General features: G+C 41.6%; 1 protein-coding gene and 1 pseudogene across 1 annotated transcript in view; one reads left to right on the plus strand and one right to left on the minus strand.

Annotated features, from left to right (window-relative positions):
• LOC113893398 (antigen WC1.1-like) overlaps nt 1-25,171 on the plus strand; it is a 69,358-nt gene that overhangs the window by 33,375 nt on the left and 10,812 nt on the right. Inside the window, exons 10-14 of the mRNA XM_027543400.1 lie at nt 7,406-7,768; nt 13,226-13,436; nt 22,857-22,999; nt 23,076-23,390; nt 24,473-24,787. Coding sequence (XP_027399201.1) covers nt 7,406-7,768; nt 13,226-13,436; nt 22,857-22,999; nt 23,076-23,390; nt 24,473-24,787 — 1,347 coding nt within the window. The remainder of the gene's footprint in view (nt 1-7,405; nt 7,769-13,225; nt 13,437-22,856; nt 23,000-23,075; nt 23,391-24,472; nt 24,788-25,171) is intronic.
• Nucleotides 1,548-7,323, minus strand: LOC113892927 (annotated as a pseudogene).

The following is a 25,171-nucleotide window of genomic DNA, read 5'->3' on the forward strand; positions in this document are numbered from 1 at the left end:
TGAAATATTTTGTCCTATTATGTGGTCATTTTGATAATTGTTCCTAGTGCATTTACAATAATGTGAACTCTTGCATTGTTGGGTCATTGCTCTATGTGTTACTTTGTTAAATGTGCTGATTATTTTGTTGTACATCTACTGTATTCTTTGTTTTTTGTATGTCTGGTCTGTATGCTATTGAAAAAGATACAGTAAAAATCCCCCATTTTGATTGTGATTTTGCCTATTTCTTCTTTTCACTCTGTCAAGTATATTTCAAAGCTATGTTCTGTTACCTTTCTTGAATTTTGATGTTTATATCTTTATTAAGGGTGCATCTCATTATAATCATGAAAATTCTCTCTTTCATTCAATTAGTGTTCGGTTCAGTTCAGTTCGGCCGCTAAGTTGTGTCCGACTCTTTGCGATCCCATGGACTGCAGCACCCCAGGCTGCCCTGTCCACCACCAACTCCCAGAGTTTACCCAAACTCATGTCCATTGAGTCAGTGATGTCATCCAGCAATCTCATCCTCTGTCATCCCCTTCTCCTTCTGCCCCCAATCTTTCTCAGCATCGGGGTCTTTTGAAATGAGTCAGCTCTTCACATCAGGTGGCCAAAATATTGGAGTTTCAGCTTCAACATCAGTCCTTCCAGTGAGCACTCAGGACTGATCTCCTTTAGGATGGACTGGTTGGATGTCCTTGCAGTCCAAGGGACTCTCAAGAGTCTTCTCCAACACCACAGTTCAAAAGCATCAATTCTCCATTGCTCAGCTTTCTTTACAGTCCAACTCTCACATCCACACATGACTACTAGAAAAACCATAGCTTCTGACTAGATGGACATTTGTTGGCAAAGTAATGTCTCTGCTTTTTAGTATGCTGTCTAGGTTGGTTATAACTTTCCTTCCAAGGAGCAAGCATCTTTTAATTTCATGGCTGCAATCACCATCTGCAGTGATTTTGGAGCCCCCAAAATAAAGTCAGCTACTGTTTCCACTGTTTCCATATCTATTTGCCATGAAGTGATGGGACCAGATGCCATGATCTTGTTTCCTGAATGTTGAGCTTTAAGCCAACTTTTTCACTCTCCTCTTTCACTTTCGTCAAGAGGCTCTTTAGTTCTTCACTTTCTGCCATAAGGGTGGTGTCATCTGCATATCTGAGGTTATTGATATGTCTCCCAGCAATCTTGATTCCAGCTTGTGCTTCATCCAGCCCAGCATTTCTCATGTGGTATTCTGTATTTAAGTTAAATAAGCAGGATGACAATATACAGCCTTGAGGTACTCTTTTTCCTATTTGGAACTAGTCTGTTGTTCCATGTCCAGTTCTAACTGTTGCTTTATGACATGCATACAGGTTTCTTAAGAGGCAGGCAAGGTGGTCTAGTATTCCCATCTCTTTCAGAATTTTCCACAGTTTATTGTGATCCACAGTCAAAGGCTTTGGCATAGTCAATAAAGCAGAAATAGATGTTTTCCTGGAACTCTCTTGCTTTTTCAATGATCCAACAGATGTTGGCAATTTGATCTCTGGTTCCTCTGCCTTTTCTTTCTTTTTTTTTTTTTTAATCAAATAACTTTAATCAAGTTAACAGTAAGCAGTACAATTATAGGAAAAGCCCCATATTTTATACGTAAATTGCTTTTCATTGTCTTTACTTGTAAGGTGTCAAAGGTGGGACCCACTCCTGAATCTTCTTTCTAGTGGTGGAATAAGGTACGTACTGTTGTGGAGTGCCACTCAGATTGAATTTATGGTTTGTCCAAATGAATTTACGAGCATTAGGTGGTTTTACTGTTGGAGGATCATCAGTCATACAGTGAAGTCAACGATGCCATTCAGGGGGCACCATGCTTCCATCCACATCCCAGAATGTGTTTTTGCCATTCATTTCAGTAGTATATATAACCCATCTGTGTCGGCCAAAAAACTGCTTGTTGTCTTCATAGTATTTATTTCCATATTTGTCTTCTCCCACTAATGTGCCAACCCTCACATCATTCGCCCTGAACAAGACTTGTAGATAGCCGCGGAGGCCACCGTGGCCGCTGACCTGCTGCAGCCCGCGCTTCAGGACCTGCAGCAACTCCCCCTCTGCCTTTTCTAAAACCAGCTTGAACATCAGGAAGTTCACAGTTCACGTATTGCTTAAGCCTGGCTTGGAGAATTTTGAGCATTACTTTACTAGCGTGTGAGATGAGTGCAATTGTATGGTAGTTTGAACATTCTTTGGCATTGCCTTTCTTTGGGATTGGAATGAAAACTGCCCTTTTCCAGTCCTGTGGCCACTGCTGAGTTTTCCAAATTTGCTGGCATATTGAGTGCAGCACCTTCACAGCATCATCAGGATTTGAAATAGGTCAACTGGAATTCCATCACCTCCACTAGCTTTGTTAGTAGTGATGCTTCCTAAGGCCCACTTGACTTCACATTCCAGGATGTCTGGCTCTAGGTCAGTGATCACACCATTGTGATTATCTGGGTTGTGAAGATCTTTTTTGTACAGTTCTTCTGTGTATTCTTGCCACCTCTTCTTAATATCTTCTGCTTCTGTTAGGTCCATACCCTTTCTGTCTTTTATTCATCTTTGCATGAAATGTTCCCTTGGTATCTCTAATTTTCTTGAAGAGATTTCTAGTCTTTCCCATTCTTTTGTTTTCCTCTATTTCTTTGCACTGATCACCAAGGAAGGATTTCTTATCTCTCCTTGCTATTTTTTGGAACTCTGCATTCACATGGGTATATCTTTCCTTTTCTCCTTTGCTTTTTGCTTTCCTTCTTTTCACAGCTATTTGTAAGGCCTCCTCAGACAGCCATTTTGCTTTTTTGTATTTCTTTTTCTTGGGGATGGTCTTGATTTCTGTCTCCTGTACAGTGTCACGAACCTCTGTCCATAGTTTATCAGGCACTCTGTCTATCAGATCTAGTCCCTTAAATCTACTTCTCACTTCCACTGTATAGTCATAAGGGATTTGATTTAGGTCATACCTGAATGGTCTAGTGTTTTTCCCCACTTTCTTCAATTTAAGTCTGAATTTGGCAATAAGGAGTTCATGCTCTGAGCCACAGTCAACTCCTGGTCTTGTTTTTGCTGCCTGTACAGAGCTTCTCCATCTTTGGCTGCGAAGAATGTAATCTATCTGATTTCAGTGTCGGCCATCTGGTGATGTCCCTGTGTAGAGTCTTCTCTTGTGTTGTTGGAAGAGGGTGTTTGCTATGATCAGTGTGTTTTCTTGGCAAAACTCTCTTAGCCTTTGCCCTGCTTCATTCTGTACTCCGAGGTCAAATTTGCCTGTTACTCCAGGTGTTTCTTGACTTCATACTTTTGCATTCCAGTCCCCTATAATGAAAAGGACATCTTTTTTGGGTGTTAGTTCTAAAAAGTCGCGTAGGTCTTCATAGAACCATTCAACTTCTGCTTCTTCAGCAATACTGGTTGGGGCATAGACTTGGATTACTGTGATATTGAATGGTTTGCCTTGGAAATGAACAGAGAGATCATTCTGTTGTTTTTGTGATTGCATCTAAGTACTGCATTTCAGACTCTTTTGTTGACTATGATGGTTACTCCATTTCTTCTAAGTGATTCCTGCCCACAGTAGTAGATATAATGGTCATATGAGTTAAATTCACCTATTCCAGTCCATTTTAGTTCACCGATTCCTAGAATGTTGACATTCACTGTTGCCATCTCCTGTTTGACCACTTCCAATTTTCCTTCATTCATGGACCTAACATTCCAGGTTCCTATGCAATATTGCTCTTTACACCATTGGACCTTGCTTCTATCACCAGTCACATTCACAACTGGGTATTGTTTTTGCCTTGGCTCCCTACCTTCATTCTTTTTGGAGTTATTTCTCCACTGATCTCCAGTAACATATTGGGCACCTACTGCCCTGGGGAGTTCATCTTTCAGTGTCCTATCTTTTTGCCTTTTCATACTGTTCATGGGGTTTTTCAAGGCAAGAATACTTCAGTGGTTTGCCATTCCCTTCTCCAGTGGACCACATTTTGTCAGAACTCTCCACCATGACCTGTCCATCTTGGTTGGCCCTATACAGCCTGGTTTAGTTTCATTGAGTTAGACAAGGCTGTGGTCCATATGATCAGGTTGGCTAGTTTTCTGTGATTGTGGTTTCAGTCTGTCTGCCCTCTGATGCCCTCTCAGCACTACTGTCAATTAGTGTATCTTTTCCTAAAGTCTACTTTCTGGGACATTGATAAAGCTACTCCAGTTTTCTTATAGTTAGTACATTTTTTCCATCATTGTACTTTCAGCCTTTCTTTGTTTTCATAATATAAGGTTATCATTTTGCAAGTAACATTTGCATCAGTTTTGTTTTATCTTAATCCATTCACTGTAAATGCAATTACTGATATTGATGTATTGGTATCTGCCATTTGCTTTTAATTGATCCACATGCTTTATGTCCCCTTTTCTCTCCCTTTTTTTCCCCTTCCTTTAGTATTAAATAAATCTGTTATTATTTCAGATTTTCCTTTTTCCTTTTAATTTTCAGCAGCTTTACTAGGAAGTTTATGAAAACTCTTCCATTTATATTTTTAAAAATTTCTCTATCATTATACCTTCAAATATGACTTCTGTAGTTCTGTCTCTCTGTCTCTGTATCTCTTCTCCCTCTCCTACTCTTTCTTTTCCTTCTCATCTCTCATCTTTATGACTCCTCTAAATCACTGTATTCTAAGTTCTATCTAAAATTTGTTTGACTTATCCATTCACTTTTAATCCTAGGTATTTTATTTTAGGTCAACAATGGTTCCATTGCTATTTTTATTTGTTTATGATTATTTGTTAATTTTTTCATCTTTTTACCTGTATATTCTCCCCTTCTCTCTTTTTGCCTAAATACACTGATTGTAGTTAAAATCCTTATGCATTTCTATCATGTGTGTCTCTGAATTCTCTTATCTCTTTTTTTCACTTTGGTCATTTGTCGTGTTATCCTAACTTGTCAAATGTCATGTCATTTTTTATTGAATGCTATAAATTATATATGAAAAAGTAAGATACTCCTGATACATTTTCTAATACCTGAAAGGATCTACCCTTTGTTTTGCTAGGCAGATGGGGGAAGGGGTGTACATCACTCAAACATCTAAATATAACCTAAAACTGAGCTGTAATAAGTGTGGGTTGCAGTTTTGGTAGTACCCGGTCCACCTGTGATTTTTCTGTCCCTGTGACAGGGGATTTCAGACATTTCAGTTCAGAGCCTGGATTCTTTGGCAGCTCAGTACCCAAGAGAATGAGAAAGACTCTGCTTTCCAAGTCTTTTTATATAGTTCTTTAGCCTCCTGTCCTTCACAGCTTATATACTGGGCAGATATTTGAGGAGAAAATGTGTTGTGTGAGAGAGGCTCTCAAGACTCTAATTTTGTCACTCCAGCACCAGGTAACTCCCAAATTATGCTGGTTTCCTGTCACAACAATAGTCCTCTGCTTGCCCAAGACCAGATTCAGAATCATTAAATTATGCAATGAATCAGCAAATTCCCAGAGAAAAAGAAGCTATAGATCCTTGGCTAACATTGAAATAACCTCCACTCTTTAGAATTTTAGCATATTTAGTCCATGTTGTATCAACAAATGTTGAATACATTTCAGTTCAGTTCAGTTCAGTCGCTCAGTAGTGTCTGACTCTTTGTGGCCCCATGAATTGCAGCACGCCAGGCCTTCCTGTCCATCACCAACTCCCGGAGTTCACTCAAACTCACGTCCATCGAGTCGGTGATGCCATCCAGCCATCTCATCCTCTGTTGTCCCCTTCTCCTCCTGCCCCCAATCCCTCCCAGCATCAGAGTCTTTTCCAATGAGTCAACTCTTCGCATGAGGTGGCCAAAGTACTGGAGTTTCAGCTTTAGCGTCATTCCTTCCAAAGAAATCCCAGGGCTGATCTCCTTTAGAATGGACTGTTTGGATCTCCTTGCAGTCCAAGGGACTCTCAAGAGTCTTCTCCAACACCACAGTTCAAAAGCATCAATTCTTTGGTGCTCAGCTTTCTTCATAGTCCTTCTCTCACATCCATACATGACTACTGGAAAAACCATAGCCTTGACTAGATGGACCTTTGTTGGGAAAGTAACATTTACTGTTTCTTAAAAAACATTTTTCAGCTTTTTAAGTTGTATCCAGCAAGACCCAGCAAAACACATTGGCCTGCTGTGAATTCCTCCATTCTCCATCGAAGTGGAAAATTTTAGGTTTAATTCTCTACTTCATCATTTACTTAAAGTGCAACATTGATAGACATTCTTTAACCCTTCTTTACATCACTTTTATGTATAAATGGAGAGAATAATACAGTGAGCTTGTTAATATTATTTGTTCAAGGGCTTGCATGAATGTGACCTATTTCTGCTCAGTGATAGAACTAGAAGAACTTTGCCAGTGGCTCAGCTGTAAAGAATCCACCTGCAATGCAGGAGACACTGGTTAGATCACTGGGTCAGGAAGATCCCCTGGAGGACTGCATGGCAACCCACTCCAGTATTCTTGCCTGGAGAATCCCATGGGCAGAAGAGCCTGGTGGGCCACAGTTCATAGGGTCTTAAAGAGTTGAACATGACTGAAGTGACTAAGCAAACATACACACTGTTTCCCCCTAAAGACCACATAACTCCAAAATTTGAATAACAGAGATTCTTGACACAAAGTCCAAGGAGGGATTATATTTTTTGGGAGAAGAAGCAACACTCTATGATTTCCAATGGCATCTTGCCAGTGTCAGTGTTCCCTGACATCATTTCTCATGCAAAGTTGTTCAGTCAACTCAAAGAGATCACATTCTTTGAAAGTAAGTATCCAGATCTGAAGTCTGAAGCTTAGAACCACAAATGAAATATTCTGGGGTAAACCAAGATATCACAGAATCCATTTGTTTTTCAGCTCTGAATGACTGTACCAAGGAGAAGGATTCTAATGTTAGAGGATTCATGATTGCTATCTGAGGCATCTGATAAGGCCTGACTCCACTCCCTTTACTCAACCCCTTTAACTCTTAGGTCAACGGCATCAAAATGTGTGTGCTTTAAAAGGAATCCATCCAGCTGCCAGCTCATTCCTGTGACTCTGAACTCATTTAACTGCTCTGGGTAGAGAGACTAACATTTCCTGTAAATCTTTCTCTGATGCTGTGCAGAATTCTACAGATCAGAATGTTAACTCTGATAGGACCTTGTACCACCTTCTGTCTCAGACTACTCACTAGAGTGTTTTCAACTTACTTACTTCCTGTTTTATTTTCTTCCTATTTTTCAACCTCATTATTCTCTTGCCACTGGTATAAAAAACCAGACCCAGCTGCTGCCCCATTGCAACAACTCTGTGTCTGAACCAGCAGGGTTGGCAGCCTCAGAGGAGAGCGCCCCCTACTGCTCAGGTGGGGGTCCCAGAGGACAGAAAACCCTTCCCAACCCCTGGTATCCCATTTCTCTCTGCTCAGACAGCAGACAGATCCGCCTGGTGGATGGAGGTGGTCGCTGCTCTGGGAGAGTGGAGATCCTTGACCAGGGCTCCTGGGGCACCATCTGTGATGACAGCTGGGACCTGGAAGATGCCCGCGTGGTGTGCAAGCAGCTGGGCTGTGGAGAAGCCCTGGACGCCACTGTCTCTTCCTTCTTCGGGAGGGGATCAGGGCCCATCTGGCTGGATGAAGTGAACTGCAGAGGAGAGGAGTCCCAAGTATGGAGGTGCCCTTCCTGGGGATGGCGGCAACACAACTGCAATCATCAAGAAGATGCAGGAGTCATCTGCTCAGGTATGGTCAGTTCTTTGTCCACAGGCTGAGAAAATGAAAAGTTCCAAGAAAGCTGGTGCCTGATCAGCAAGGCAATGGGAGATAGGTGGGCTAGAGAGGACTCAGACGCCTACCCATCCTCCCTGAGTGTGCTGTGGCTATGAGTGATGAGCGTTATATACTTTGCTCTTATAAGTCTCTGCTATTCTTTTTGTCTCCAGTGGACTTACCTGACGCTAAAATAGCTTTATTCATTCTCCTAATTAAAATAAATCCTTATAATTTTTTTTCATAATTCACTTTTTGTAAGAGTGAAACATTTGCTAACTGCCACATACACGTTCTCTTTGCACAGGGAGGCTATGAGAAGGAGGGACAAGAATGAGGATGTACTTTCCTGGGTGGAGTTGTTTCTGTACAAACAATGTGAGACATTATTTTGCACTAGGCTAGTAGGACTGGAGGTTACTCTTACTATAGGATGATATCATTTACATATATAGAGGTGACCCCTAAAGGGATATTATTTAACAAATCAGAGATTCTTATGGATTTGTGGCAGATTTCAAGTTTCCTTTGCAAATTTAGATGTAAATGTTCATAGTTCTTTGATGGTAGAACTAGAGAACTGTGAATGAAATGCTCCGAGTCATATATTCTTTCATTGTTACTAGAAAAATCTCTCTCCCCAATTTTTCCTTTAAGATATCTGTATAAATGCAAACTTTGGAGGAACACTTAGCCATGCACTGGCAAGTCAAAGGTGGAGATAATAAAACATGAATTTCTGTGTTTTATGATAAGAGATTATGTAGTTTATATTTGATGATTTCAGTGATATAAGAGACTTGTGTTTGGGGGCTTATATGAGCAAGAGGACAAATGTAATTTTTGAAGACAGTGAAACAGGTTTTATAGTAGCTGGGAGGAAGGGGAATGGCAATGGGAGCTGATGAAGGCAACTGTGAGTTTCTCTGAGCAGCACTGAAGGTCCAGGTGTGGTGTGGAAGATGCTATGTGTGCTTAAGGACCCAAGATGTCTACACAGCAAGAGACCAGACAAGGATATATCTTTATTATATTTAATATCTTTACTCATTCACATCAGTTCAGTTCAGTTCAGTCTTTCAGAAGTGTCAGACTCTTTGTGACCCCATGAATTGCAGCATGCCAGGCCTCCCTGTCCATCACCAACTCCCGGAGTTCACTCAGACTCACGTCCATCGAGTCGGTGATGCCATCCAGCCATCTCATCCTCTGTCGTCCCCTTCTCCTCCTGCCCCCAATCCCTCCCAGCATCAGAGTCTTTTCCAGTGAGTCAACTCTTCGCATGAGGTGGCCAAAGTACTGGAGCTTCAGCTTTAGCCTCATTCCTTCCAAAGAAATCCCAGGGCTGATCTCCTTCAGAATGGACTGGTTGGATCTCCTTGCAGTTCAAGGGACTCTCAAGAGTCTTCTCCAACACCACAGTTCAAAAGCATCAATTCTTCAGCTCTCAGCTTTCTTCATAGTCCTTCTCTCACATCCATACATGACTGTAGGAAAAACCATAGCCTTGACTAGATGGACCTTTGTTGGCAAAGTAATGTCTCTGCTTTTGAATATGCTATCTAGGTTGGTTCTAACTTTCCTTCCAAGGAGTAAGCATCTTTTAATTTCATGGCTGCAGTCACCATCTACAGCGATTTTGGAGCCCCCCAAAATAAAGTCTGACACTATTTCCACTGTTTCCCCATCTATTTCCCATGAAGTGATGGGACCAGATGCCATGATCTTCGTTTTCTGAGTGTTGAGCTTTAAGCCAACTTTTTCACTCTCCTCTTTCACTTTCATCAAGATGCTTTTTAGTTCCTCTTCACTTTCTGCCATAAGGGTGGTGTCATCTGCATATCTGAGGTTACTGATATTTCTCCCAGTAATCTTGAGTCCAGCTTGTGCTTCTTCCAGCCCAGCATTTCTCGTGATGTACTCTGCATATAAGTTAAATAAGCAGGGTGACAATATACAGCCTTGATGTACTCCTTTTCTTATTCAGCCTTCTATTTAATAATTTTCTTGGAATTTTCACACACTTACTCTTCTATGTAAATTTTAAAATCAAGTAGAAAATAAAACAGAAGTAAGATATCTCAGAAGTCTCTATCTTAATATGTTCTAAGACTTTACTGATTATCCAGCACATATTTGAAAATGTAACTTTTATCAGGGTATATAATACAGAACACAAGAATACTTCTCTCTTTGTCTTTCTAAATTTGTAATCTCATGGAATTTATATAATATCAACAACCTCAGATATGCAAATGACATCACCTCAAATGGTAGAAAATGAAGAGGAACTAAAGAGCCTCTTGATGAAAGTGAAAGAGGAGAGTGAAAAAGCTGACTTGAAACTCAGCATTCAGAAAACTAAGATCATGGCATCCTGTCCCATCACTTCATGGCAAACAGACGGGGAAAAAATGGAAACTGTGTCAGACTTCATTTTCTTGGGCTCCCAAATCACTGTGGACAATGACTGCAATCATGAAATTAAAAGATGCTTGCTTCTTAGAAGAAAAGCTGACAAACCTAGACAGTATATTAAAAAACAGAGACATTACTTTGAGACAAAGGTCCAACTAGTCAAAGCTATGGTTTTTTCAATAGTCATGGATGGATGTGAGAGTTGGACCATAAAGAAGGCTGAACACTGAAAAACTAATGCTTTTGAACTGTGGTGTTGGACAAGACTCTTGAGAGTCCCTTGCACTGTAAGGAGATCAAACCACTCAATCCTAAATGAAATCAACCCTGAATATTCACTGAAAGGACTGATGCTGAAGCTGAAGCTCCAATACTTTGGCCGCCTGATATGAAGAGCTGATTCACTGGAAAAGACCCTGATGCTGGGAAAGATTGGAGGCTGGTGGAGAAGGGGACGACAGAAGATGAGATAGTTAGATGGCATCACCGACTCGATGGACATGAGTGTGAGCAAAGTCAGGGAGATAGTGAAGGACAGGGAAGCCTGTCATTCTTCAGTCCATGGGGTAGCAAAGAGTCAGACACGACTGAGTGGCTGAGCAACAACAACAACAACAACAAACAGTTAATTAAAAATGGTTTATCTAGGATGTGTATCCTGTGACCAAACTCCCAGCCAGAATAGATTAGGGGTCCTAACTTAGGCCTCTCTGGGGAGATGGAAATGGATTAACAATAAGGGGCAAGCAGATCATCCTCTGTCTCATCATTCATTCTTGTATGAGTGGCCAAGCTAATCCTACAATTCTTTAATTTCTGCAGTGAATTTTCTGTTCTCTCCTGCTCTCTATGCTGCTGCTGCTGCTGCTAAGATGCTTCAGTCATCTCTGACTCTGTGCGACCCCATAGACAGCAGCCCACCAGGCTCTGCTGTCCCTGGGATTGTCCAGGCAAGCACACTGGAGTGGGTTGCCATTGCCTTCTCCACCTGCTCTCTATAGTCGATTTTTATTCTATTACATCATTCTTTTTGGGACTTCAAAGTTCACAAATGTATGCAATCAGAGTCCTTCACCAGAACAAATTCCACCATGTACATAAATAATCATGAGCACACTCAGAAACCAGGAAAATTATTTAAAAAGTTGTTCTTTATGATGTGCAGGTTTTTTTCCTATTGGATTACCTTTTCTCTATCCAAAATATGGTCTCTGAAGGATGAAATCATTATCATCAGTCTTTTTTTGGTCTCTCTCTCTCATACTCCATCCACTCCCCATTTAACCTGCCACTCACTCCACCTCACTCCCTACAGAAGTTCTTTCCTTTTGGAGTCTCATTTCCATCTATTTGCAGCTCTTAAGCTTGTTTTTTCTTTTCTGCATTGGGAGAAATCAGAAATGGTAGCAGGGTTATGTGGCAAATGGGAGGAGCACAGGGGATAGAAAGTGTTAAAATCTTGTTGAACAAGTCTTTTTTCCCCAAAATGTTTTTATGTTTCATTCTTATTGAGGCGTTTGCAATTTAGAAATCTCTAAAGTATATATTAAAAGACACTTACTCCTTGGAAGGAAAGTAACCTTCCTAGACAGCAACCTAGTAACCAACCTAGACAGCATATTAAAAAGCAGAGATATTACTTTGCCAACAAAAGTCCATCTAGTCAAGGCTATGGTTTTTCCAGTGGTCATGTATGGATGTAAGAGTTGGATTGTGAAGAAAGCTGAGCGCTGAAAAATTGATGCTTTTGAACTGTGGTGCTGGAGAAGACTCTTGTGAGTCCCTTGGACTGCAAGGAGATCCAACCAGTCCATTCTAAAGGAGACCAGTCCCGGGTGTTCATTGGAAGGACTGATGCTGAGGCTGAAACTCCAATACTTTGGCCACCTCATGCGAAGAGCTGACTCATTGGAAAAGACCCTAATTCTGGGAGGGAATGGGGGCAGGAGGAGAAGGGAACGACAGAGAATGAGATGGCTGGATGGCATCACTGACTCGATGCACACGAGTTTGGGTGAAGTCCTGGAGTTGGTGATGGACAGGGAGGCCTGGCGTGCGCAATTCATGGGGTCACAAAGAGTTGGATATGACTGAGGGACTGAACTGAGCTAAACTGAACTGAAAGTATATATGGCTTTGTTGCTGTCTGCTCTCTTCCTCTAATTCTCCTTTTTTATAGCTTGCGGGCTTCTTATCTCAGAACTCCAAATAGGAAAGGCATATGCAGTTAGCATATAGATAAGGTTAGAATACATTAAATTATCATTACTCTTTCACATTTGCTGAGAATCTCATGTCTAGTATGAAGTAATCAACTAACTCAATTGTCTTGCATAATCCCACTGAGACCTCACTTTCTCCCAGGTGTCTTGATAAATCCTAGGTTTTTAAGAAAGATGGCTAGGACCATTCCCTCCCTCTCCTATGACTCTCTGAGCTTTTGTCATTTCTAAACTTACCTGTGGACAACTTCTTTCACAATTAGATTATAATACCTGCACTCAGATCCAGCGTGTGTGAAATTCCCTGTCCTCAGTGACTTGAATATTGACTCTGAGAAAACTGGCCAGAATTTTAGCCCCAGAAATCTCAGGATGGTCCTCTAAACTTCTAAACTTCTCTGGCTCTTAGGCCTCTAAGCTCTTGAACCCCATGGACCTTTTTCACTCTCACTTCAGCTCTGCACACATGTTTGAATGTCTACCACTGTGTGGTTTCTTTGGGCACTGTAGTTTCCATGCCCCAGATAGGAATTAACATTCCTAACCAATATATATTCTCGGGATTCAGCCATTCCAAACTGATCCTTCAATCCTTCTGGATATCTCTTCAGAAACTTGCTCATGAAAATGCAGTTTGACAAGGACAGTCAAATTATCTTTTCTTATCCCCTCTTATTCCACTGTTGGAAAGAAAAGCTTTCACACCATCTCACGCCTGTGAATGTTGTTTCCAATTGTCAAGCCAGGTTCATGAACACTCACCGGGTTTGTTGTTCTTTGTTTCTCTTAGGATTTGTGCGTCTGGCTGGAGGAGATGGACCCTGCTCAGGGCGAGTAGAAGTGCATTCTGGAGAAGCCTGGACCCCAGTGTCTGATGGAAACTTCACACTCCCCACTGCCCAGGTCATCTGTGCAGAGCTGGGATGTGGCAAGGCTGTGTCTGTCCTGGGACACATGCCATTCAGAGAGTCCGATGGCCAGGTCTGGGCTGAAGAGTTCAGGTGTGATGGGGGGGAGCCTGAGCTCTGGTCCTGCCCCAGAGTGCCCTGTCCAGGAGGCACATGTCTCCACAGTGGAGCTGGTCAGGTTGTCTGTTCAGGTGAGATGCACATCAGGACTTAACCTCCGTGTATACTCAGTTCAAGCTAAAAAAGAAATCAGATTTTACTGAAATCCTGTCGTTTTCTCTCAGTGTACACAGAAGTCCAGCTTATGAAAAACGGCACCTCTCAATGTGAGGGGCAGGTGGAGATGAAGATTTCTGGACGATGGAGAGCGCTCTGTGCCTCCCACTGGAGTCTGGCCAATGCCAATGTTGTCTGTCGTCAGCTCGGCTGTGGAGTCGCCATCTCCACCCCCAGAGGACCACACTTGGTGGAAGGAGGTGATCAGATCTCAACAGCCCAATTTCACTGCTCAGGGGCTGAGTCCTTCCTGTGGAGTTGTCCTGTGACTGCCCTGGGTGGGCCTGACTGTTCCCATGGCAACACAGCCTCTGTGATCTGCTCAGGTAAGAGAGGGAAGGGCTACTATACTTAGGATTCTCATGGAGTGAAATTTCCCCAAAGCAGAGAGTAAGGGAAAACAGGCTTAAAAAGGAAGATATTCTGTAGTGAAATTATTGAACTCAGGTTTCAACTGCTCATTACTCAAGAATCCAATACTGAGACACAAGCGTGGGATAAAATTAAAGATAGCTTTGTTGAGGAAACCAGCAGTTCTGGGGAGACAGAGGACTAATGTACCAAAGAACTAGCTCCCCCTTGCTGATCAGGGACAAGACTTTTTAAATGGGAATTTCAGGAGTGCACAGGTGGAGGTAGGGGACAGGTTACCTGCAGAAGAGTACAGCTAGCCCCGACAATCATCTTGAAATAGGTCTGATCAGTGTCACCTTTATTGTTTTGAAATACAGTTAATCATCAGTTCTAGTGTTGGTCTGTTCCCATTTCCTTGAGGCCAATTCTTAGAATTGTGCAAGATGAAGAAGATTATGGGCTTCCCTGTTGACTCAGATGGTAAAGAATCTGCTTGCAATGCAAGAGACTCAGGTTTGATCCCTGGGTTGGGAAGATCCCCTGGAGAAGGAAATGGCACCCCACTAGTCTGGTCATCATGTAATTTACTTCTACCACCTGGTTGGGATTTCAGCATCTGCAAAACAGCTCAAAGGATATGGCTCAGAATGTTAGCTATAGCCCATGAGGAGGCACTAAAAATACTTGACTTTGTTTAGGGTTAAACTATTATTATTTTATCCGATTTGACTGTTTTCCTTTGTTTCTGAAAAATTTTCATTTCTGTGATTAAATTTATTCTTTGGCTAAGGCTTTTCTACAGACAGAAGCAGGTGCAGGACATGAGGGGGGTCTGTCCTGAGAAGGCTCCGTAAGGTCCTGCTCCATAACCTTCTCATTGTTCACTCATTTTTTCAGGGGAAAGAAGTGCTAAGAAATGCTAAGAAGTGCTATGTCAGGGAAAGAAATGCTTAGATGAATAATATTTTTATGAAACATTATTATTTAAGGATAATAATAAAGAACAAAGTACAAACAGTAAGTGTATGCCTAGGTCATGTTCCCAACCCAGATCCACAAAGAGAACATTCGCAGCACCACAGAATAACTATTACCTCCCAAGAGCTGTGTCCTCCTCTCCAGGGAAGACTGCTTACCTACGACTTGTACTGCCATAGAATATTTTTTCAGTTTTTGAACTTTATGTATAACCATATAGAATATTTTATTTCATGTCTAATTTCCCACTCATGATGTTGTTTATGGCAACATTGTATTCAATTTTATTACTATAGAGTAGTCCTTTGAATGATCACATGAGCATGCGTTGATCCATTCAACCAGTGGCAGAGATTTCAGTTTGTTGCCAGGTTTTGACTATTACAAATACAGTGGTGCAAATTACCATGACAATGACTTTTGGCATAAATATTTATTATGTTTTTTTGTGTGTAATTCTGTTTTATATTTTTATTTTCTTAATGATATGGTGTACTTTAATGAGCCAAGTTACTAATCTTAAGTTAATTCATTCACCTTTTTTACTGTACATGTAGTGTTCCTTCAGTCAGTCAGTTCAGTTCAGTCACTCAGTCATGTCTGACTCTTTGCAATCCCATGGACTGCAGCACATCAACCTTCCCTGTCCTTCATCATCTCCCACAGCTTGCTCAAGCTCATATCCATTGAATTGGTGATACCACCCAATCATGTCATCCTCTGTCATCTCCTTCTCCTGCCTTCAGAATTTTTCTGCATCAGGGTCTTTTCCATTGAGTCAGTTCTTCCCATCATGTGGCCAAAGTATTAGAGCTTCATCTTCAGCATCAGTCCTTCCAATGAATATTCAGCACTGATTTCCTTTAGGATTGACTGGTTTAATATCCTTGAAGTCCAAGGGACTCTCAAAAGTCTTCTCCAACACCACAGTTCACAAGCATCAATTCTTCAGTGCTCAGCTTTCTTTATGGTCCAGCTCTCACATCCATACATGACCACTGGAAAAACTACAGCTTTGTTGGACCTTTGTCGGCAAAGTAACATCTCTGCTGTTTAATATGCTATCTAGGTTTGTCATAGCTTTTCTTCAAGGAGCAAGTATCTTTTAATTTCATGGCTGCAGTCACAATTTGCAGTGATTTTGGAGTCCAAGAAAATAAAGTCTGTCACTGTTTTCATTGTTTTCCCATCTATTTGCCATGAAGTGATGGGACCAGATGCCATGATCTTCCTTTTCTGAACGTTAAGTTTTAAGCCAACATTTTCACTCACCTCTTTCGCCTCCATCAAGAGGCTCTTTAGTTCCTCTTCACTTTCTGCCATAAGGGTGGTGTCATCTGCATATCTGAGGTTATTCATATGTCTCCCAGCAATCTTGACTCCAGCTTGTGCTTCATCCATCCCGGCATTTCGCATGACGTGTTCTGCATAGAAGTTAAATAATCAGGGTGACAATATACAGGCTTGATGTACTCCTGTCTCAGCTTTGAACAAGTCCCTTGTTCCAGTCCATAGAGCTCCTTATATCCTCCTAGAAAGAACTTTGTCTACTCCAAAATCACAAAAATATTCTCTGAGAGTATCTCACAGAAGTGTAATTACTTTTCTTTTGCATGTAATTATACAGAGCTTCTAGGATTGATAACTGTGTAGGATAAGGGTCAAGTGTCATGTTTTCACATTGGCATCCAGTTGACTCAGAATCTTTTTCTGGAAAGACTATTCCTTACTTCAGTGCCACCTTTGTGATAAACCAAAGGCACATATGTCTGAACACTTCTTTTAGACTATCTCTTCTGTTCCACTGTATCATTTGTCTATCCTTCCACCTGTACCACATTTTCTTAATTATTGTAATTTTATAGTAAATCTTGAACCTTCCCTGGTGGCTCAGATGGTAAAGAATCCGTCTGCAAGGCGGGAGACCTGGGTTTGATCTCTGGGTTGGGAAGATCCCCTGGAGAAGTGCATGGCAACCCACTCCAGTATTCTTGCCTGGAGAGTCCCCATGGAGAGAGGAGCTTGGCGGGCTGTAGTTCATTGGGTCACAAAGAATTGGAAATGACTGAGTGACTAAGCACACATAGTAAGTCTGGGTAACTTTATTTATTTATTTTTTAGGATTGTTGGATTTTATTTATTTATTTTTAAAATATAAATTTATTTATTTTAATTAGAGGTTAATTACTTTACAAGATTGTATTGGTTTTGCCATACATCAACATGAATCCACCACAGGTATACACGTGTTCCCAATCCTGAACCCCCCTTCCTCCTCCCTCCCCGTACCATCCCTCTGGGTCATCTCAGTGCACCAGTTGTTGCTGTTCTTCCTAACTGCCTTGGTCATTCTTGGTTTTTGTATTTTGTATACATTTTTGAGCTGAGGCTCCAATACTTTGCCACCTGATGTGAAGAGCTGACTCATTAGAAAAGACCCTGATGCTTGGAAAGATTGAAGGCAGGAGGAGAAGGGGACAACAGAAGATGAGATAGTTGGATGGCATCACTGACTCAATGGACATGAGTTTGGGTAAACTCTGGGAGTTGGTGATGGACAGGGAAGCCTGGCGTGCTGCAGTCCATGGGGTTGCAAAGAGTCAGACATGACTGAGTGACTGAACAACAACATAAATTTTGAATCATCTTGTCATGTTTCACACACACAAAAGCATCAGGGAATTTTATTGAGGTTAGCTTTAATTTGTATATAAATTTGAGAATGGTTTATTTTGACAACACTGAGTCTCCCAATTCATTGGCAAAATATATCCCTTCATTCAGTTTGGTCTTGAATTTCTCTCCGATGTTTTGCACATCTTTACCTAGGTTTTCTCCTAGGCATTTTATGGGTTTGATGTTACTAGTATTTACTTTGGTGAAGGTTTTCTAGGAGTGAATTCTCTCTGAACTTTATCTGGATTCCCCAAATATTAGGTTAGTATTTTGCTTTAATCCTTCTTTCTTTCTTTCTTTTCTCTCCCTCTCTCTCTCACTCTAGTTTTCTCTGTCTTGCTCTGGCTTTCCCTCTCTCTCCTGCTTTGTCCCTCTCCTGCCCCATTTTCCCCCTGAGTATGTACAATCTTTCTGGATTAAGTTGCAGATAGGATGCTCCTTTATCCCTCCCCCTCCCAAAAAACAACAACAACAAAAAAACTTCAGGGAATTTCCTTACATAACCACAGTTCAATCAAATCTTTAGAGATATCAGCCCCAGATAACATCTAAGTGCAACCACATGAGAGACCCCAAAGATAGAACTGCCAAGTTGAGTCTTTCCCAAATTACTGACCAGGAAATTATGATCAAAATTAAAAAAAAAATTCCCTCAACTGCTAAGTTTGGGGGGAAACTTTGTTATACAGTATTGTTAACCAGGCACTTACCATGTAACCAGCTTTTCTATATAGAGGAATATTTATCCTCTCATCTTCCATTTTACTATTTCTACTTTATATTGATCTAATGTGCTGATAGATTCATTCTCTAGTTCTTAATTTCAGCTGTTAACTTTTTCAGCTGTCGAATTTTCGTCTTTTTGTTATCATTTCTCTGCCAAGACACACATCTTGTTAATTTTTTGTGCAATTTAATCATGGCTATTTAAATTCTCTGTCAGACTATAAAACTCTTAGAGGAAAACATAGGCAGAAGATTCTTTGACGTAAATTGCAACAAGATCTTTTTTGACCAACCTTCTAGAGTGAAGAAAATAAAAACAAAAATAAACAAATAGGACCCGATTAAACTTAAAAGGTTTTGCATAGCAAAGGAAACCATAAACAGAACAAAAAGACAACTGTCAGAATGGGAGAAAATATTTGCAACTAAAATGAAACAACTAACAAGCGACCGATCTTCAAAATGCACAAACAACTCAATATCAACAAACCAAACAACCCAATTGAAAAATGGGAAAAATACCTAAACAGACGTTTCTCCAGACATACAGATGGCTAACGAATACATGAAAAGATGTTCAATATCACTAATTACTAGAGAGATGCAAAACTGCAGTCAGGTATTACTTCACACCAGTCAGAATGTCTATCGTTAAATCTACAAACAATAAATGCTGGAGAGAATGTGCAGAAAAGGGAATCCTCCTACACATGGCTATGTAAATTGGCACAACTACTATGGAGAACAGTCTGGAGGTTCCTCAAAAAACTGAAAATAGAATTATCATATGACTCAGCAATCCCACTCCTGGGCACATACCTGGAGAGAATCATCATTCAAAAAGACACATTCATCCTAATGTTCACTGCAGCACTATTTACCACAGCCAGGACACAGAAGCAACCTAAATGTCCCTCACAGGAGGAATGGATAGAGAAGATGTTGTGCATATATAAAATGGATTATTACTCAGCCATAAAAGAATAAAGTTGTGAAATTTGCAGAGACATGGATAGACCGAGAGATTGTTATGTTCGGTTTAGTTCAGTTCAGTTGCTCGTCATGTCTGATTGTTTACGACCCCATTGACTGTAGCACAAGAAGGCTCCCTGTCCATCACCAACTCCCGGAGATTACTCAAACTCATGTTGTATGACGCCATGTTGGTGATGCCATGCTGGTGATGCCAACCATCTCATCCTCTGTCGTCCCTTTCTCCTCTCACCTTCAATCTTTCCCAGCATCAGGGTCTTTTTAAATGAGTCAGTTCTTCACATCAGGTGGCCAAAGTACTGGAGCTTCAGCTTCAGCATCAGTCCTTCCAATGAACATTCAGGACTGATTTCCTTTAGGATGAACTGGTTGGATCTCCTTGCAGTCCAAGGGACTCTCAAGAGTCTTCTCCAACACCACAGTTCAAAAGCATCAATTCTTTGGTGCTCAGCTTTCTTTATAGTCCAACTCTCATATCCATACATGATTACTGGAAAAACCATAGCCTTGACTACTAGGACCTTTGTTGGCAAAGTAATGTCTCTGCTTTTTAAAATGTTGTCTAGGTTGGTCATAACTTTTCTTCCAAGGAGTAAGCGTCTTTTAATTTCATGACTGCAGTCACCATCTACAGCGATTTTGGAGCTCAAAAAAATAAAGTCAGCCACTGTTTCCACTGTTTCCCCATCTATTTGCCATGAAGTGATGGGACTGGATGCCATGATCTTTGTTTTCTGAATGTTGAGCTTTAAGCCAACTTTTTCACTCTCCTCTTTCACTTTCACCAAGAGGCTCTTTAGTTCCTCTTCACTTTCTGCTATAAGGGTGGTGTCATCTCCATATCTGAGGTTATTGATATTTCTCCCAGAAATCTTGATTCCAGGTTGTGCTTCATCTAGCCCAGCATTTCTCATAATGTACTCTGCATATAAGTTAAATAAGCCGGGTGAAATATACAGCCTTGACCTACTCCTTTTCCTGTTTGGAACCAGTCTGTTGTTCCATGTCCAGTTCTAACTGTTGCTTCCTGACCTGCATACAGGTTTCTCAAGAGGCAGGTCAGGTGGTCTGGTATTCCCATCTCTCTTAGAATTTTCCACAGTTTATTGTAATGCACACAGTCAAAGCCTATGGCATAGTCAATAAAGCAGAAATAGATGTTTTTCTGGAACTCTCTTGCTTTTTCAATGATCCAGCGGATGTTGGCAATTTGATCTCTGGTTCCTCTGCCTTTTCTAAAACCTGCTTGAACATCTGGAAGTTCACGGTTCATGTGATGTTGAAGCCTGGCTTGGATAATTTTGAGCATTACTTTGCTAGTGAGATGAGTGCAATTGTGTGGTAGTTTGAGCATTCTTTGGCATTGTCTTTCTTTGGGACTGGAATGAAAACTGCCCTTTTCCAGTCCTGTGGCCACTGCTGAGTTTTCCAAATTTTCTGGCATATTGCATGCAGCACTTGCACAGCATCATATTTTAGGATTTGAAATAGGATTGTTATGTAGAATGAAGTAAATCATAAAGAGAAAAACAAATACTGTATAACATCACTTATATGTGGAATCTAGAAAAATGGTAGAGATGAACTTACTGCAAAGCAGAAATAGAGACACACCAACATAGAGAACATCATATGGATACTAAGAGGGGAAATGAAGAGTGGGATGAATTGGGACATTGAGATTGACATGTATGACATATAGACACTATTGATGTGCTGTGCTGTGTGCTTAGTCATATCTGACTCTTTGCAACCCCATGGACTGTAGCCCGCCAGGCTCCTCTGTCCATGGGGATTCTCCAGGAATGAATTGTGGAGTGGGTTGCCATGCCCTCCTTCAGGGGATCTTCCCAACCCAAGGATCAAACACAGGTCTCTTGCATTGCAGGCGGATTCTTTACTGCTTCAGCCATCAGACTCAGAAGCCCTACACTATTGATACTAAGTATAAAATAGATATTGCCTGAAGAATCACGTAGACATGGAGCCTGATGGGCTACAATCCATAGTATCACAGAGTCAGATACGACTGAAGTGACTTAGCATGCACGCACACATAAACTTTGCCAACAAAGGTCTACCTAGTCAAGGCTATGGTTTTTCCAGTGGTCATGTATGGATGTGAGAGTTGGACTATAGAGAAAGCTGAGCACCAAAGAATTGATGCTTTTGAACTGTGGTGTTGGAGAAGACTCTTGAGAGTCCCTTGGACTGCAAAGAGATCCAACCAGTCCATCCTAAAGGAAATCAGTCCTGAATGTTCATTGGAAGGACTGATGTTGAAGCTGAAGCTCCAATACTTTGGCCACCTGATGTGAAGAGCTGACTCATTGGAAAAGACACTGATGCTGGGAAGGATTGAGGGCAGGAGGAGAAGGGGACGACAGAGGATGAGATGGTTGGATGGCATCATTGACTTGATGGACATGGGTTTGGGTGAACTCTGGGAGTTGGTGATGGACAGGGAGGCCTGGCGTGCTGCGGTTCATGGGGTCACAAACAGTCGGACACTACTGAGTGACTGAACTGAACACATAAGATAGATAAATAATAACCTATTTTATAGCACAGTGAACTCTACTCAGTGCTCTGTGGTGATGTAAATAGGAAGTAAATCCAAGAAAGAGGGGATATATATACATATATATATATATACATATATATATATGTATATATATATATATATTTCATTGTTGTTTGGTCGCTGAGTTGTGTCTGACTCTTTTGTGACCTCATGGACTGTAGCCTGCGACACTTCTTTGTCCATAGGATTTCCCAGGCAAGAATACTGGAGTGGGTTGCCATTTCTTTCTCCAGAGGATCTTCCCAACCAGGGATGGAACCCAGTCTCCTATTTGGCAGGCAGATATTTTTACCACTGAATCACCTAGGAAACCCTTACATGTATATATAATGTATTAAATTTGCTGTACAGCAGAAGCTACCACAACGTTGTAAGGCAATTATGCTCAAATAAAAATTAATAAAAATAAATAAACTCTCTGTCAGGTAACTCTAAGAGCCAAATACCCTGGGAAATTTTTTAAATGTTTCTTTTTCCTCTTGTTTTCCATGAGATCTCTTTTATATGTGTTTTTAAAATCAGAAACATTTTAGATAAAAAATTGTACAAAGCCTTCAGAAAGGATTTTGTTTTGCTTCTTCTATTTAGGGGTAGATTAAGGATAGAGCAACTTATTTAACTCATTCTTAGGGCAAAGCTTGGCTTAAAACAGGAATCGTGGCATTGTCACGACCAGGGCTGTTCATAAGGAAAGGGAACACTAAGATTATGGTAACTTTACTGGTATGTTACAGCTTTCATCTCAGCTCCATCACTAGGTCATTATTATTATTTTATTTTGAACTTTTTACTTTGTATTGGGTTTAACTGATTAACAATGTTGTCACAGTTTCAGGTGAACAGGCAGGGACTCAGCCATACATATACATGTATCCATTTCCCCCCAAAGTCCCCTCCCCTCCTAAAAATTATTTTGCTTAACTGAGTTTCCTGTTCTTCAACCTTCCCAACCTTCTAATCATTGCTCTTTTTTCAGGAAACCACACCCAGGTGCTGCCCCAGTGCAACGACTTCCTGTCTCAACCTGCAGGCTCTGCGGCCTCAGAGGAGAGTTCTCCCTACTGCTCAGGTGAGGGTCCCACAGAACAGAAGACCCTTTTCATTCCCCAGGTCAACGCCCCATTGTCCCATTTCTCTCTCCTCAGACAGCAGGCAGCTCCGCCTGGTGGACGGGGGCGGTCCCTGCGCCGGGAGAGTGGAGATCCTTGACCAGGGCTCCTGGGGCACCATCTGTGATGATGACTGGGACCTGGACGATGCCCGTGTGGTGTGCAGGCAGCTGGGCTGTGGAGAAGCCCTCAATGCCACGGGGTCTGCTCACTTCGGGGCAGGATCAGGGCCCATCTGGCTGGACGACCTGAACTGCACAGGAAAGGAGTCCCACGTGTGGAGGTGCCCTTCCCGGGGCTGGGGGCGGCACGACTGCAGACACAAGGAGGACGCCGGGGTCATCTGCTCAGGTCAGCACTCCACACTGTCCACAGGCAGGGTGAGGGGAGGCCCAGGAGGACGGGGGTCTGAACCATGAGGGAGAGATGCTGAAAGGACCAGAGAAGGAGGCTTCCTCCCATGGAGCCTGTCTTTCCAGCAGACGTGAAGACGAGGTGCCTTCACTGCCTCGTGCAGCATTTGAGATTCTGGTCCTTTCTCCTCAGTAGTGTTTGCTGGCATAGCCTTTTCTCAGTTTTCCTTGAAATCAGGGCTCACTCTTCTGGTACATATGGTAGAGAAGTCTTAAAGCCAAGGTGCTAGTTTTTTTCCTTTGTAAAAAATTACCACATAGTTAATGGTTTAAAACAACACATTTACTTCCTTACACTTCTGTAGCTTAGATATCCAGCAGGAATCTCACAGGATGGGGATCAAGGTTTCAGTAGAGTCACATCACCTCTCAGCCTCTGGGAAAGAATCTGTTTCTTGTCTTTTCAAGCTTCTAAAAACTGCCTGCCTGCCTTCGTTCATAACCCTCTTCTGTTCATCATCAGACCAGCAATGCTCCACCTCTCTAACTGTTATACATAATCACATCTCCCTCTAACCAGAACGAGGAAAAGTATTCCACTCTAAAGGATAGTGAGTCTAAGATTGGGATTAGACTGTGCTCAGGTGGTTAATCCATAATATTTCAGGGTAATCTCAAGGTCCTTACCTTAATCACATCTGTAAAGTCCCCTTTGCCAGATAAGGAAACAGTCACAGGTCCATTAGTCTATCTGCCTCCACACTGTCCACATCACACCCCTTTCATACACTCTTTTAGATGTTTTGTCAGGAAGCAGGAGTCAGCTCCCTCTCCCTGCAGGTGTCCCGGTTGGTCTTCCTCAGTTTATATTCACTACATCATGGTGGTAGAAATATTTAGAAAGACAGACACAGATGGACAAAGTCAGATAAAAAGGAGACAGGTTTGAGTCTGGTCATCTAGTGGATTTGCTTCCTCAGCTGGGTCAGAGATGAGTGTTCACAATTTTGGGGAGAGAGGAAAACCCAGAGCTCTGAGTGGGTTTCTCACTGTGTCCTGTCTCCTCCCTTTCAATCTCAGAGTTCCTGGCCCTCAGGATGGTGAGCGAGGACCAGCAGTGTGCTGGGTGGCTGGAAGTTTTCTACAACGGGACCTGGGGCAGTGTCTGCCGCAGCCCCATGGAAGACATCACTGTGTCCGTGATCTGCAGACAGCTTGGATGTGGGGACAGTGGAAGTCTCAACACCTCTGTTGGTCTCAGGGAAGGTTCTAGACCCCGGTGGGTAGATTTAATTCAGTGTCGGAAAATGGATACCTCTCTCTGGCAGTGTCCTTCTGGCCCATGGAAATACAGTTCATGCTCTCCAAAGGAGGAAGCCTACATCTCATGTGAAGGTGACTTATGTCTATTTCTGTGTCTTTCCCAACCCTGTAGGATGTTGTTAGTGAGATTTGATATTTTAAAATCTAACTGATGGGTTTAAGTTGAGTTTATAAAATGAAGTTTGGATGGAGCTTATTTAATCTACATGTTCCAAACTTGATTTATTAAAAATTTTTAATTGATGTAATTGATACAGCATTAAATTTTTTGCTGTGTGCAACATAATGCTTGTATGTTTGTGTGTATTGATAAATTATCACTACAGTAAGTCTAGTTATATCTCTATCTATGGATCCATATATATAGATCCATATATATAGTTAAAAATTTTTCTTACATGATGAGAATGTTTAGGATGTATTTTCTTGCCATCTTTCAAATAGACAATACAGTAT

This window comes from Bos indicus x Bos taurus, chromosome 5 (genome assembly GCF_003369695.1).
Source record: "Bos indicus x Bos taurus breed Angus x Brahman F1 hybrid chromosome 5, Bos_hybrid_MaternalHap_v2.0, whole genome shotgun sequence".
Lineage (NCBI taxonomy): Eukaryota > Metazoa > Chordata > Mammalia > Artiodactyla > Bovidae > Bos > Bos indicus x Bos taurus.